Below are 14,833 nucleotides of genomic sequence, written 5' to 3'. Positions count from 1 at the left end.
TAACAAATGAGACTCAGTTTCAGCAATCTTCAAGTTTTTATTTGTTTACAAAGTTAAGATTGCAATTTCATATAGTCCTTCCTTTAATGAGTAGAAAACCTTTTTAAAGAATTAGTTGAAAGGCACAAATTTTACAATATATACATTTGGATCTAAATTATAAATATATAGAAAACAAAAGCACAACCCAGAATAAAAGTGCTGAACACAGTTTCTTTTTGTACAGAAAAAATAGGCTTTGTTTAAAAATACAATAACAATACAATCAGTAGCATGTTTTTTGTTTCATTTTTTGTTAGCAATAAATTATTTGAGAGTGATAACATTTATATAATATGCAAACGGTGGAGAAACAAGAGAGATGGTTACAGTATACACAGAGGAATCCATCAAAGATCAGAAACACAACAAGCTTGCAACGCTCAATCATAACCAACAAGAGAACAGTAACTTGATTATGCCATTCTTAGTGCAAAATGATAATAAAATGATAAAAGGCCTAACTACACTAATAAAGGATTCTTAAAAAAAAGCCTTTTCTTCCTAAAAATGCGGTCCATATCCCTCAAATGCATAAAGCTTTATAGGTGTGACTTTAACACACAGAATCAAAGGCAAATCTTTTGCAGACTGATGTCTCGGAATGTGCCTGATGAGGAATATTAAAAGCAAAATTAATGAAGGTATGAGGAAAACATGCTATTTTCAGATGCTGCAAATAAAAAAAAAACCCCAAAAAAACAACAAACATTGACAAGAATCTGTGATACGGGGAGTCAGTCAGTCCAAACCTGAACCTAAACATCTGTTGCACTGAGGGAGGTGTAAAGGCTTGGACAGATCAGTTGCACATTTCAGTATAACCTGGGTGCGAATCGACTCAAAAATCTGTCAAATTTAACAGGAATTAAATGTCCAACAACTGCAACACAAATAAAAATAAAAATGTCCACAGAGAAATAATGTTCCTTACAAAGAAACAGCCTTTGATCTTTGCCCTAAGAAGGCATAAACATTTAGAATCACTGACATTTTCACAAGGACAAATGACAAACCCATCACATTAAGTCTAAAACATAAATACAGCAAGAGTCACAGCACAAAGTTAAGAAAAAACAGCACATGTATTGGTTAGTTTCACCACTGTTATAAGGGGAAATGATATATTTCTGCTAACGCCCCGCTGTTACACCTCTTGAAGGTTTCTTCCTGAGATTGATAAAAGGTCTGATATCTTAGAGCCAGTAACTTTAGGGGTGTCTGTGGAATACTTTGGTATCTCTCTGCGAACTGAAGGCCTGACAAAGGTCTGGAGCGGACCTGACAAAGCTGGAGAAACAATTCTACTTGAGAAGAGCAAAACTGAAATGAGCAGAAATAAATCCAGACACTGTACAGCAGTACAGAACAGTGCAATCGTATTTGGTGGCAGGTTATAATAGAATTTGTTTTATAGTAATCTTGAAAACTAGAAACTTCCCTGACCAAACATTTCGTTAACTATTCTAATAAGCAGGATAACATATCTAAAATCTAAATATCCCTTAAATATAAATAACAATAACTTTTATAATAACGATGACTAAAACATCAAGAACGCATTGCGTTCATCCCGTGAAAACTTACTATACAAAGGTTGTATGCATTTCAGAACCTATTTAACTAAAAGACAACAGAAATAAGAAGATTCATACCATGCAAAGGTAGCAGTAAAGCTTTGCCTGTTCAGCTTTAACAGTACTGTTGCATTTCTGTTTCATCACAAATGTAGAATATGGTTTTATTGCTTTTTGATCACTTGAACTTATTCTGGCATTTTGTCATGAACAGTGCATCATTGTCACTCAAAGACGGCCAGATCTCACAGGTTTTTAAACATGTACTATTATACACAGTGAACCTTACAAGTCTACATGTCTCAGATGTTTTTATAGCCTTAATGCCTGAAATGGAAACACATTTAATCAGATATTTGTTATATTTTGAACTCTTCTTGAACACTGGGTTCAACGATAACTGGACTTGTTGCTACTATCAAAGTGAAGCTTTTGTTAAAACAACAGGATTTGCTTTTCAAACCTCAAGACAATAAATTATTTGTCATCCACTGTAATCAAGGACTGAAACAAAGTTTTCATTACCTACGTTGGTCAAAATGACACATAAAACAACCCAACAAACCTCTTGAGACTTTCCTGAGAAATTCAAAGTCAAATCAAACCAGGAGTCATACCGCTAAATGTTATTGTTGTTAAAAAAAAAAAAAAAAGAGATAAAATATTTGGACACAATTTTTATCCATGTTGCTTAACACTCTGACCTCCTAGCACATTGTCGCAGATCCACAGACAATCAAACAAGCACATACAGGCCCACTGGAGGCTTCTTCTGGAAAAACATCACCAGCATATTGTAACACAAATGATGACTGACTGACTGAGGGGGCTAAATGTTAAATAGATAAACACCTTATTAAATTAAAATGGAAAACTAACGCTCAAAAGTACAAATCTATACATTAGGCTACATGGATTTTTAAAGACTGCATTTATAGATTTCTCCAAAGGCACTGTTTGCAACAGCAGACTGCTCTTCATCTCCCTTTTTCCTCACACTAGTGTTCATACAAGCAGGGAGAGAAACACGAGGGAGCATGTAGAAGAAAAAAAAAAGAAAACTGAGGCATTTCATGGCTAATCAGCTAAAAGATTTAATGTGTTTTTTTTCTCTTGTCTTCCAGTTTAACTATCTTTTGTATCACTCAAACCAAGCCTTGCATACGGCCTTTTAGCCAAGACAAATGGCTGTGAAGCGAAGTAACAGTAAAGCAAATTCTAAAGATGTGGTGTTAACTGGTGAAAGGCATTTAGAGCTTCCAGCAACTTCACCGATCATACCTCGTAAAAATCAGCAGCGGGAGGTTTATTAAAGATTTCCACACCTCAATGAATGAGCTTTTGTTTGGACAGCTCATGTGTTCAATAAAATACAGTTATCACATGTTTGTTTGTTTTTTCACTTTTCTTTTAACAGCTGCCTTTCACTGTGGAGGACACATTTTGGTGTAGAAATCTGGCATTGATCGAGCCCGCCATCACCTCGACAGCCTCAAGCAGGTGAACGCTACAGGTGGGTGGAGAAGGGTGAGCAGAGCGCAGGACAGGCAGTGACGTGACTATAGGCCCTGAGGGGAGAGGGAGTAGGTCCGAGGGGTGCAATCGTAGACAGCAGCGAACAAGACGCATTCTGCTTTAAAAGACAAATAAAAAAAAAAACGACCTAAAGAAAAACACAGTCCAGACGAGCTGTTGCTGTTTCTAAGCTCTTAGTCTTGTTGCCGGTACTGAATAACAGACTTGCGGTCTGGTCCGGCCTGTAGCATGCTGTTCAGAGCCTCACGAACGTCGAGAGTGCCGGAACTGCAGTGGCCGTTGGGTAAGGGCATAGAGTCTGACGGGGGGAGGAGAAAGTTGGGGGGGAAGCAGGGGGAAGAGCCGGGAAACAGAGAAGAAGAAGAGGGCGGGCTGGAGAAAAGAGAAGAGGAGGACGATGTTGGGATGAGGGTGGATGAGTTCATGAGGCCGGTGGAGACGTGAGGAACCAGGTTGTTTGACACAGAAGACGTGGAGGACGTGGAAGAAGAGCAGGAGGAGGTAGAGGATGAAGGGCTGGCTTTCTGTGTGGGCATCTGGGGAGACAGGGGCAAGTCAAAAAAATCTAATAAGTCCTGGGGGTGGTTGTTGGCCAGCAGGTTGTGATTCTGCTGCTGCTGTGTGGCCTGCAGATGTTGTTGCTGCTGCTGCTGCTGCTGCTGGTGCTGCTGCTGTGGTAGCAAAAGAGGCTGCTGTATTTGTGCAGCGTGCTGGGCATTCGGTGCATTCTGGGAAATCAGAGACTCCAGATTAAAGTCATCTCCGAATGCTGCTGCATGTCCTGCCAGACTTTCAAGACCTAGCCCGCCCTCCGTGCTGTCTGGGGAGGGGGAAGGTGAGCTGACAGTCAGGTCCAAGATCTCATTCATGGGATTCTTGGAAGACAAGCTGGGAGACAGTGTGGCCTGATGGAGTGGAAGAGACGGGTTCTTCATGTGTGGAAAAGGGGAAATGAAGGGCTGGGGGTAAAACTGAGAGAAATTGGAGCTGTGGCTCACTGTGTTGGGCAGAGGGCCCTGGTTGGTGGTGGAGGTGGTGGTGGGATTGTTGGGCCAGTTATGGGTCCGTTGCTGGGTTTGGTTGGGATTTCTCTGTAAGGACAACAGGGTTAAGTTCTGGGAGGGCGGCTGTAAAGTGGACTGGGTTTGGCCTTGCATTCTCTGTAGCTGAGAGAGGCCTCGACTTTGTGTCCTTTGTACAGCGTTTTGGTTCAGTTTCAGTTTGAGGATCTGGTTCTGGCCGAGAGACTGAGCAAGGGACTGGTTAAGCATGGGTTTCGAGTTGAACAGATTTGCCAGGAGGTGTTTGTTCTCCTGCTCCATTTTACGCATGCGCTCCTCCGTCAGCCGCTGCTCCACAGCCTGCTGCTCCTTCTCCTTTCGCCTTCTCTTCACCTCTTCGTCCATTAGCAACAGCTCCTCACGCACACGGGCCACGCAGTTCTCTGGGATTTTGATACCTGGGAAAGAAGAAGAGTAAACACTCAGACTTCACCAAATTATTAGTTAAATAAACACTTTTTTCTACTCTGACTATTTCATTTAACGGTGATATCACAGCACATGTACTGATTGATAGACAGGTTTAACTTTGAATATGCACAGCTGTGTGTTTCTATAATGTGTGCTCCATTTCATGATCTTTTATATCTTCTCTTCACATTTTAATCTCTGAGCTAGACCTGTTTTCTATCAAGATTTAGAGATTATTCCTACCAGCGTGAAATCTAAAAACTAATACAAATGTGCATTGTGTTAGTGAAGTGTGAATCCTTCTGGCAGGGGCATGTACTAACCGACTTGCTTGTTATGCTGCTTCGTTCTAAGGCGGACAATCTGCAGGATGCTGGTGCTGGTGATGTCAGACACCACGTCGGATACACGCTTCCACACACGCAATAGAGCACCACACAACATGTGGTACTGACGCAGGCGCATGCCCTGCAGACACTCCTGGCCTTCCTCTATTTTCTTACACTTCCCATTCCTAGGGAGAAGACAGAGAAGAAAAAGTCGCATCTTTTATACATACACCAAAGGAGCCCATAATTCATTTTTACAAATCCCTCTTTCAAGAAAAATACATGGCAGGCTGACTGTTCCATAGTAACATTTTAAAAACATTTTAAGACCACTAACTGGTCACCTGGTAACAAGGTCACATGTGAGACTTGCAGGTTATTTCTTCATGACTAGTTCTCAGGTGATCTGCAAATCCTTAGGAATGGCATCTGACCTTAAATCCACCCTGACTGAGCCCTAATGAGTACCAGCCTGATTGCATGTAGTGAGCCATTAATCCCAAGGGACACTGTGGATTCTTGCTTACCAGTTGGCATGGCTACACTTCTTGAAGGAGAAGGTGAACTGGTTCTCCCAGCTGTCTCTGGCTTCCTCTGGAGTCACCTGGAAAAGCAACATAAACTGAAATTAGCTAAAAATCCATCTTTACCAACAGAGAAACTTCGTTGGAAGTTAAAGACACCTCTTTATTACCAAAGTCATAACATAATTTTATCTGATTTATAATTACTGATTGTATAAAGGAGTAGGTGGCTCTAGTGTTCAGTGGGCTCATGGTGAATGGTCATTAATCATCACTCTGTAGTAAAGTTTTAATCAGCTACATGAATGTAAAAGAAACTTCATCATCCCCACTGTTATATATTTATATACTGTAATACATTTTTCAGCTCGACAGTGCCTTTAATATTGCCTGGTCCAGTACTTCTCCATGGCCACGAGGGGGCAGCAGACTCCATATTCTAAATTATCCAAATGGTGACTGCAAATCATTTTAGCAGGCATGATGTGTCACTCCTGAAAATGTGCTGCCTTGTCTTTTGTCAAACCTTTCCCATACTAAGAAGATCATTTTTTCTCAAACAAATGGAGACTACATATAGTGTATAGCCACTGGTATTAACCGGTTCATCGACAGACACTTGGGCCATTACCTTGCGGTAACGTTGGTGCAGGTTGTCCAAGCTCTCGGGGTGGGTCTGCTTGCCGATGTTGGGCTTGAAGACAGTGAAGTTTTTGCCTCTTTGCTCAGCCAGCAGCACACATGGGTGGTTACCTCGTAGCTGTGGAGAGGTCGCACAGACAGTGAATTTTTGTTCAAGAATATCCTTTCTGTGAACATCTATTGTGTCATCACATTGCTATTCTATGAGGTATGGCTTAAATAATAAGGTTTGTTTTCTTATTATGACATGTACTCACCTTCTGGGATAAGTAGAATCCCTCATCATGACCACTGAGCTTCAGTGACCTGTTGTAAGCCTCATCCCAGGGCATACCTCTGTCCACACTGATCTACAGGGGTAAAAAAAACAAAACACAGACAAAGCATGAGGGGGAGCTAAGCAGTCAAGCAACAACACACTGCCTGAAAGTAAACAGGCATAATGAACGCATAATTCATAACATGCAGTTATACAGATGTATAAGTGAATAACACTCATCGTGTACCACAGTTAGGCATGTACCCAACAGTCTCTCTCTTTACTTGCTAAACTGGTCCTGAATGTGCAGCATTCTGCCCTGCATTCTGCCCTGCTGCCAACTATGAAATGTCAAATGTAGGTTAGCCTGCAGCCGACAATGAAAAGCAGAAAATACCAGTAATTATCCTGTTCCCACCTACAACTACTGTCTACATAGGCTCCTTAGCCTTGGGCTAAGCCTCTATGATCACAGTCTTACTGCGAGCAAAGTGACATCCATCAAAACAAAACACATAACTTCAGACGCTGCTACTACCTGTGAGACTGTAGGTTATGTGGAACATTTTCACTGTTGTGCCAAGTCTCTTTGTATCCAAAAACTGTGTGCAGTGCAAATGTTTAAAAAAAAAAAAATCTTAATGAATAGTCAACAGTATGTGTTTCGTAATCTATGAAGATGGCTTTGCTGCCATTGAATGTGAACTTTCCATTGTTTGGTCTATTGGGAGCCTGCAAGCCGTACTGGATAAAACTCAAAAGAGAGAGCATAAGATTTGCATTTTTTGGCCATCATGTATATTCATAGCACTGCTTCTGGTTCATAACACTCAAGCTGTCTTGGCAGGCACAACAAAGCAGTGTTCAGTCTGTTACAAGGCAAAGACGGTCACATCTTAACGTGACGTGTGATGCTGTAAGAACAGTCTTGGCCTAGATTATGCCTGTGCTCAGACTAAATGTTGCCCCTCTCAAGGCCGATACATTCTACATACAGCTCCACATAGCCGACACATTTCTTAATTTGTGCTACACAATTCTTATTTTGAATCCTTTAAAATTGAGGTTAGACATGGCAGGATAACTCATGATATAACACAATGATGTCATTGTCTCACAACATAATGCTGAAAACCCCTCTGCGGAGACACCTGAGATGAGGTTATACCCATACCCATACCCATACCTTATAGAGAACAACCTGTCCATCCTGAGGGTTTCCAGCTGTCAGGAAGGATTCCTGCTTCTCCTCATAGATCTCATCGTTACCTGGGGCAAGGTCTGTCAGAGACACAAAGAACAAGTGAACCAAAAATAATTACCAATATTAGAAGATTAGGAACTAACTTTATAAAACTCAATTCTCAAGGGCCAATTACAATCCAGTTTGAGGTACTGTACATTGACAGACAAACAGCAGCTACTGTCAGTGTTCTTCAACAATTACTGATATAATTGATTTATAACTTAGTTGTTGTCCAGTATTAGTATGTTCATTAAAAGGCCTGTCAATACAATTTAAAGTGAGAGATCAGATTCCATTCCTGTGTTTTTATTTGTTGTTATTGTGGCCACCATTATGTTTACAGATTGTTCCTTGAAGTAAAACCTAAAATTTGGTCTTTATGAGTGACACTTGAGCTCCTTACCTAGGATTCCCATGTCGTATTTGCCTTCCTTCTTGTCCTTCTCAATTAGGTAGTCAAAGTTATCGGTGAAGTACTGGAAGAGATGGTTTTGCTTGTGGACCTCCAGGCCCAGGATACGATTCAGGAACTTGGTGATGCTGCAGTCTGAGATAAAAACAGAACACGGAACAGTTAATGAAACTAATTTTGTGTTGACAGATGATCACAAAAGACAGCTGCGTTATATTTTGAAGTAGGTGGCCTGAGCATACTGGAATGAAATTTGCCCACATGCCTCTTTGGGTACCCTACCTTTCTCAGTACTGATCCCAAAGCGAGACTCCCTACAAAAGATGCCCACATCCATCATTCCGAGTTTCATGTCTGAAATAAATAAAAACATATTTGCTTCACTGATTAATCATAGAAAACTTTGGCAGCATCTGTAAACTGAGAACAGCTTCACCAGCACAGTCAACTGAAGCTAAAACAGACCTCTGAAGAAGATGGCGTCACCCCCGGGGTATCCTTTGGGTGGGGGCACCTTGTTCTCTATGTGGCCAAGGATTGCTTTGGTGATTTTATCCAGAGCCTTGGTACCGTACTGCAAGAAAAGGGAAACCCAGTTATTACGAAAACATTCTCTCAGATACTGTATACTGCTAAAAGAGAGACAATCTTAAATAGTTTAAATTTTAAAGAAGCACATTTTTCGCATTGAACATCAGAATATGATTCTCGGGTTCTTAAATTTATTTACCTTGTTTTCAAAATTGTACTTGCTCAGGTCTCTGGATTCAGTGGCTCTTCTGTCTCCATGGGTTAATGCACCCTGCAAAGTGGATTAGCAACATCTTTATCATTCTTATTATCGTTATCATCATCATTATCATCATCATCATCACTATTATTATGAGTAGTAGTCGCAGTAGTAGTAGTAGTATGAGTATTAGCAGTATTTGCTTAACAGCCATATGAGCATCATCACACACTTGTACAGATGGACACAGTGATGAGAGAGTGCAGCTTCTACAGCTAAAAACTATATTGTTTCTCTACAATTATTATAGGATTAATATAACATTACAGTGTATATCGGTGTGGACTTTGAGCTATTAATTCTGCTTTTCTCAATCAGTTACTTAACATTGTCATACAGTGGATGTTATTATGTTGCATTAACTTTTTATAATTTGTAGAAATCCACAACTTTATTTGCATATTTTCCAAGCACGGTTTCCACTGTAAACACTTTAACCACCACTTTAACTTAAGGTTGCATTATGTTCATAAACAGTTAAATTGTAGATTACTTTATAGATCAATCGTTTGGTCTATAAAAAATCTGTCGGACCAACAGTTCAAAACCCGAATATATTCACAAGGAAATGGCATCAAATTCAAAAAATGTTTAGAATCTAAAACACAATTTGGCAAATATATTTATAATCAGTCTGATATAACTCTGTGGTTTATCAATGATGTCTCATCTGTGAAACTACTCTGAGTCAAATAACCCAGGACTTAACCTGTGATAACAGTCTAATATGAAGGGTCCAAACTCTGTCAGATGCAGGTACATTTGTTCTGCATCAAACAGCGGCATGGGAAAGCATCATTACACGCACACACACTCACACTCACCAATGTGAGTACGCAGCCTGGTGTGTGTCCAGGGTGTCAGAGTAAACTAATGAGGTTGAGGCATGAAGGCAAACTTTTTCTTTAGCTGTCTACTGGGATTACTTTGTGCCTCAATAGGACTTCAATACACATTTTGCAAAGTGATAAGCAAATCATCTATACGTAAAATTGAATGCCGAGGATACTGAAGATCCTAGCCTGTGTTTGGTGGTTTTTAGTGCTTTTAAGATTTCAAATGTACTGTGAGGGAGGTGAAGGAAAGTTAAGAAGACGCCAAGTCAACAGCAGACCAGCCTTGTGGCCAGCTGCTGGCTCTGCCCACACAGAAAAATGCCTTGGGATACCAAAACAAAGGAATGCCTTCGCCAAATATGACTTCACTGCTGATCTGGAGTCAGCCCATTGCAAAGGTATTCAGCCGCCTAGTTGCAGTGACTATGTGTGTGTGTGTATTTGTGTTGTATCGGGTTCAGGCAGGCAAGAACCCAGACGAGATGTGACCTATTCTTGATGCAGATTACCGAACGCAGCTGGCAAACACGGGAACGACTTCCTGGAACTGCCATTCCCTCGCACCCTCCTTACCCTTTTCCCAAAAGAACTGTCATGCTGTGTCACTATGGAAATAAATGACTGCTAGTGCTGAAATGCATTGATAATTGTGGAAAATAACCACAGACTTATAAATTATCCAGACAAGCTCTTTGCTTTTTTTCTGCTTATTCAGTTTTCCATTCTGGAGCTGGAGAGGGGAAAGACCCAGAGTCTCTTGAGGGTTTGTGGAGAAAAGTTGATGTAACTTCAAGCGAACCAACAATAAAAGAGACTCTACAGAGAATCTCTAGTGTAGGGAACACCCCACGAAACAGGAAGTACAGAGGGTGAGAGCAGGGTTAAGATGCAAATGGCAGAGTCGTATGGCAACCCAGAGCACAACAATCAATAAACACAAAGCACAGATCCTCTCTGTTTACAGTGGAACAATTCTTCTCACACTCCATAGGACAAGAAGATGAAAAGGATTTTTTCCCCATAACAGATTTCACTGAGTTAAAAAGAAAAACAAAGGAAATATGGGACAAAAGAAATTGTGCAAAATAAAAAGAGCGAATTCAACATGCACATTCACATAAACCCATTAATAAGGCCACTATATTTACCAGGCTCTCTAGTCTCTTTGCCACAATTGAGGCAAAACGTCTCTCCCCAGCCAACTCTGAGATGAGGAAGATGTACTCTGGGGCTGTCACCTGATTGGACCGATGGGTGCGACCTGAAAAGACAAGGAAAAGATGACGATAAGACACAGTCTCTACAACTAAAAGTGTTAAAAAGATGACTACTGAGGGAAATATTCTTCACAAATGAGGTATTGTTTTGCTAAGGTTTGAAATGACACACCAGCAGTATGGAATGATGCAGATTTTGTCATTTGAAAATAATTTCACACCAGCTTATCTTGATGTCCCTGTATGTGCAACAGCTGTGGTTTCAACAGACTTTATTGGTGTCAACAACCAGACACACAAAACATGATCATGATATATGATTAACAAAAAACAAGTTACTGATTTCATGTGAACACATGCTGCACCCACTGACAGACAGGATAAATAATCAGAAACAGAAAAGTAAGAAGCGGGTATTCCTGATGACTGAATAGGATCTGCAATATCAAATAACAGAGAAAACTAATCTTTGCTCTGATAGGAGAAGATCCTCTGTTTTAGCCAGGTGTTATTGACCGACTATAACAAATCTCTTGATTTACATAGAAAAACCTTTTGGAATGTTTTTTCTTCTTGTGAGTAAATAACTTTTACTGTGTGTGTGTTTATTTGCACAATGTGTGCTCTGGCCTATGTGAGCATTAACCCGCTATTAACCCGCCATTTCATACTGAGCTGAAAGGACGTCGCTAATGGAAAGTCTTATTTAATACGTTTGATAATAACTATGACCAATTAATTCATCATCCACTTCTCTGCGATAGTGTGTGTGTGTGTGTGTGGGGGGGGGATGGACTGAAGATGCAGAGACAGAGAATGCATTTTTCTAAATCCTTGTCACTTGCAGCAAAGCAATGCTCATACTCAGTAATGGATTAAACAACTGCAACAGTTTTCAGTGTGAAAGGTTAAATGTTTAGAGTATGCCATGTGAAATAACTGGTAGCAACCACAGCCTCATATGACCAGCAGTGTTTCAGTCAGACAAGACAGCATTTGTCCTAATTTGGTAACCTCTGGCTTAAACATGAGAGTGAGGAATAACATTTGGCAGGGCAGTGACCCTCTCCTGACCTTGAAGAAGAAACTACTCCTACAAATTTCTCTTTTGATATTCCCGATAACCTATGACTCTAACATTGCTACCTGTTTCAAAAATATATATTGAAAGCAGTAAATGCTAGAAAGCTGATGAACCCCTGACAAACAGAAACCAGTCCATCTTTCAAGTTGTTATACGATGAAGAGCGGCAGAAAAATTACACTCAAGCCGCATATTAGTTAACACAATGGTGTCAGTTGCAATGAGTCATTTTCCAGACTTCTTCCTCTTATGTAAGTTACTTTTAATAATTTAGTTTTAGTCTCAAGCATTTACTCCCCCTTTACCTCTGAAAGGCTCATTGTAAGATTGATTTCCTTAACTTACCAAATTGCTGAATAGCCCTGTCTGCACTCCATGGCAGCTCCAGGGTCATGTGGACCCTGCGCCGCTGGTTTTTCACTCGCTTGTCCGCCTGCAGGGAAATCCCAGAGCTGGCTGCCTCTGAGATGATGGCCACCAACTGGAATAGAGAGTGAGGTTTGGAATATTGGGGGAGATTTTAATGAACAATGTTTAGAAGGCAGTGAATTTCTTGAAGACGGTGGAGCCATTCAAGACATTACATATACGTATATATATATATTTCAATTTGATGTATCTGACCTTCTCTCCACTCATGAAGCGGTCTTTTTCCTTGATGTTGATGTGGTCGATGGTAAGACCCTGCTCAGCCCGTGATTCATAGCGGACGCTACCCTCAGGACGACGAACTACACGACCCTTACGACCAGTCATCTGTAGATAAAGAAATTACATCGTTCACTTCAATGCAGGTGGTGGCGACAGATGAAGAACATGTGAATCTCACCAGCTGGAGTTTTGTAGTTGAGTGTCTAAGGTTCGTACCTCTGAGACTTTATCTGGTCCGCCAAACTTATCGATGAGCTCATCCAAGGTATTAAGAGGTAGTTCTTTTCCCAGCACGGATATTTTGTTGAGGAGGCCCTGCTTCATGTCTTCTATCCTTGCTGCGAACACAAAGCAGAGGGGGTATTAACTATGTAATCCAAGCAGGTGAAAGTCACAAAAATAACAGGGTGCAAAAGGTTACACTGTCAAGTACTGAGTGGAAGCTTGTTTCACTGTCTATACATATATATTATTCATTGAGACACTTCTGAAACGGCTACAATATCTTCTTCTGCTACACTCTCAGACACATTAATCTTACTGACAACACAAACCAGTGAAAAAAAAGGGAACCTCCCTACCTGTCTGGCAGCTAGTGTGGTTCACAAAGATGACATCATCATTGTCTAGCAGGGAGTCGGGTGAGGAGTTGGAGTCTGTGTCCATGCCATCAGAGTCACTACTGCTGTCATCAGTGATGTTGATCACACCGCCGCTGTCCACTGTGTGCTTAGGTACCTTGGGGTGGCGACCTCTAGGCTTCCCTGATTGGAAGCCAAAATATGATATAAGACATTTGAACTTAGTAGTAAAAAAGTAGTAATAAATCAAGAATGCAAGAAGAAGGGCGTTTTATTCCGAATCAAAGGTGCCTAATGTCACGCAAACAACCAGATATACAAAAATATCGAGTATATATATAGATACATACAATCAACACTCTGTTAACCGTTAAATTTACACTGCAGGAAAAATGCCTGGTAAGTCAGCTGACTGGCTACATCCAGTAATAGTGAAAAAACGTATGGGCAAACTATTTAACGGTCCACATGCTGACATGGTGTGACAAATGCATCCTCTTCACTTACTTTTTCTCTTATTCCCTGGTGCCTTCTCCCTTCTCTGTTTCTCTGAAGGGAAATGTTTTGTTACAAGGGACTGAAATACTCCCCTAAAGCAAAAAAGAAGAGGAGAAAAGAAAAAAGAAACTTTTATTTTGACAGTAGAGTGATCAGGACAACACAAGGTAGTTGAGGCATTTAGACTCTGTACATTCCTGATATGGCTTCATTGTCAGTGCCGGGTGTTGACACGCAGATGAACGTGTGCTTGATCCAATATACTCAGACGTTCAGGCATGTCTGCTGTCTTGTTTTTCTTGGATGAGTCGTTTGTTGATTAAATAGCTGCTAATATCTTAAGAGATTTCCTGGTTTCACTGAGGATAAATGGTGACGACTCAAATATGGCCTGAATACTTCAATACAATAATTTGGCAGTATGGTGTAGCAACAAAAAAAATAGAAAAAACCCAGAGACTGCTATGGCTTCCAGCAAACAGACAACTCCTTCAACAGGGTCAAAGGCGTCAGACAGGTATCAACAATGTAAAACCGTACACCTGTGAGTGAGCGTTTCACTGTTCAGACAGTGCCGTTGAGACATTTTGTCATTTTTGGTGAATATCCTTTCAAATAAACCTATTAACATTGGAACAAACAAACAAACACACAACATTTTCCATTTTACTCACTCTGCTGCAGAGACAAATCTGTCGAGATGCCCATCGTTCTCATCCAGGACTTCTCTGGTGCGAGACTCCCCAGTGGACTGGAGGCCAATAACGATGCACTGTGGTCGAGAAAAAATAACTACATATTAAAAACCAAACTTTTCTACTGTCTTACCTGGAGTTCTTTATAGAAGACTCATTTCTGGAAATCTTTTTTAACTAAAACACACTCAAGTCAACCTTTTTACTGGGAGGTGCAAAAAAACCTGACTGACACTTGTAGATTCACCAAATAAGATCCAAAACTTTGCTACGTAGACAAAGCAAAGTACTGACAACACTATGCATCAACACAGCGTTTATACAGTAGAAAAAAAGTATTCTGAGCTTGCAGTCCCTCCTCACTAATTCAACCTAAACCTATTCAATCTATGGAATTATGAGAAATCACTTGCTTGGATCTTCCTCTGATGATTTCTTTTCTTCT

At 40.6% G+C, this 14,833-nt stretch overlaps 1 protein-coding gene across 5 annotated transcripts in view; it reads right to left on the bottom strand.

Annotated features, from left to right (window-relative positions):
- Nucleotides 1–17: 17 nt before the first annotated feature.
- sbno2b (strawberry notch homolog 2b) overlaps nucleotides 18–14,833 on the bottom strand; it is a 60,693-nt gene continuing 45,877 nt past the window's right edge. For all 5 annotated transcript variants that reach the window (XM_023404429.2, XM_023404430.2, XM_023404431.2 and 2 more), the window contains 17 exons: nucleotides 14,368–14,465; nucleotides 13,703–13,785; nucleotides 13,196–13,378; nucleotides 12,831–12,952; nucleotides 12,588–12,719; nucleotides 12,309–12,444; nucleotides 10,811–10,923; nucleotides 8,767–8,838; nucleotides 8,502–8,610; nucleotides 8,319–8,390; nucleotides 8,028–8,171; nucleotides 7,565–7,659; nucleotides 6,377–6,469; nucleotides 6,109–6,237; nucleotides 5,481–5,557; nucleotides 4,948–5,138; nucleotides 18–4,611 (listed from right to left, as the gene is read on the bottom strand). In XM_023404429.2, coding sequence (XP_023260197.1) covers nucleotides 3,326–4,611; nucleotides 4,948–5,138; nucleotides 5,481–5,557; nucleotides 6,109–6,237; nucleotides 6,377–6,469; nucleotides 7,565–7,659; nucleotides 8,028–8,171; nucleotides 8,319–8,390; nucleotides 8,502–8,610; nucleotides 8,767–8,838; nucleotides 10,811–10,923; nucleotides 12,309–12,444; nucleotides 12,588–12,719; nucleotides 12,831–12,952; nucleotides 13,196–13,378; nucleotides 13,703–13,785; nucleotides 14,368–14,465 — 3,135 coding nt within the window. In that variant the 3' untranslated portion in view covers nucleotides 18–3,325. The remainder of the gene's footprint in view (nucleotides 4,612–4,947; nucleotides 5,139–5,480; nucleotides 5,558–6,108; nucleotides 6,238–6,376; nucleotides 6,470–7,564; nucleotides 7,660–8,027; nucleotides 8,172–8,318; nucleotides 8,391–8,501; nucleotides 8,611–8,766; nucleotides 8,839–10,810; nucleotides 10,924–12,308; nucleotides 12,445–12,587; nucleotides 12,720–12,830; nucleotides 12,953–13,195; nucleotides 13,379–13,702; nucleotides 13,786–14,367; nucleotides 14,466–14,833) is intronic.

This window comes from Seriola lalandi, unplaced genomic scaffold (genome assembly GCF_002814215.2).
Source record: "Seriola lalandi dorsalis isolate HSWRI2012SDOR001 ecotype SW California unplaced genomic scaffold, Sedor1 jcf7180002054244, whole genome shotgun sequence".
Classification (NCBI taxonomy): domain Eukaryota; kingdom Metazoa; phylum Chordata; class Actinopteri; order Carangiformes; family Carangidae; genus Seriola; species Seriola lalandi.
Note: the sequence above shows the minus strand (reverse complement) of the source record. Positions and strands in the feature narration are given on the sequence as shown.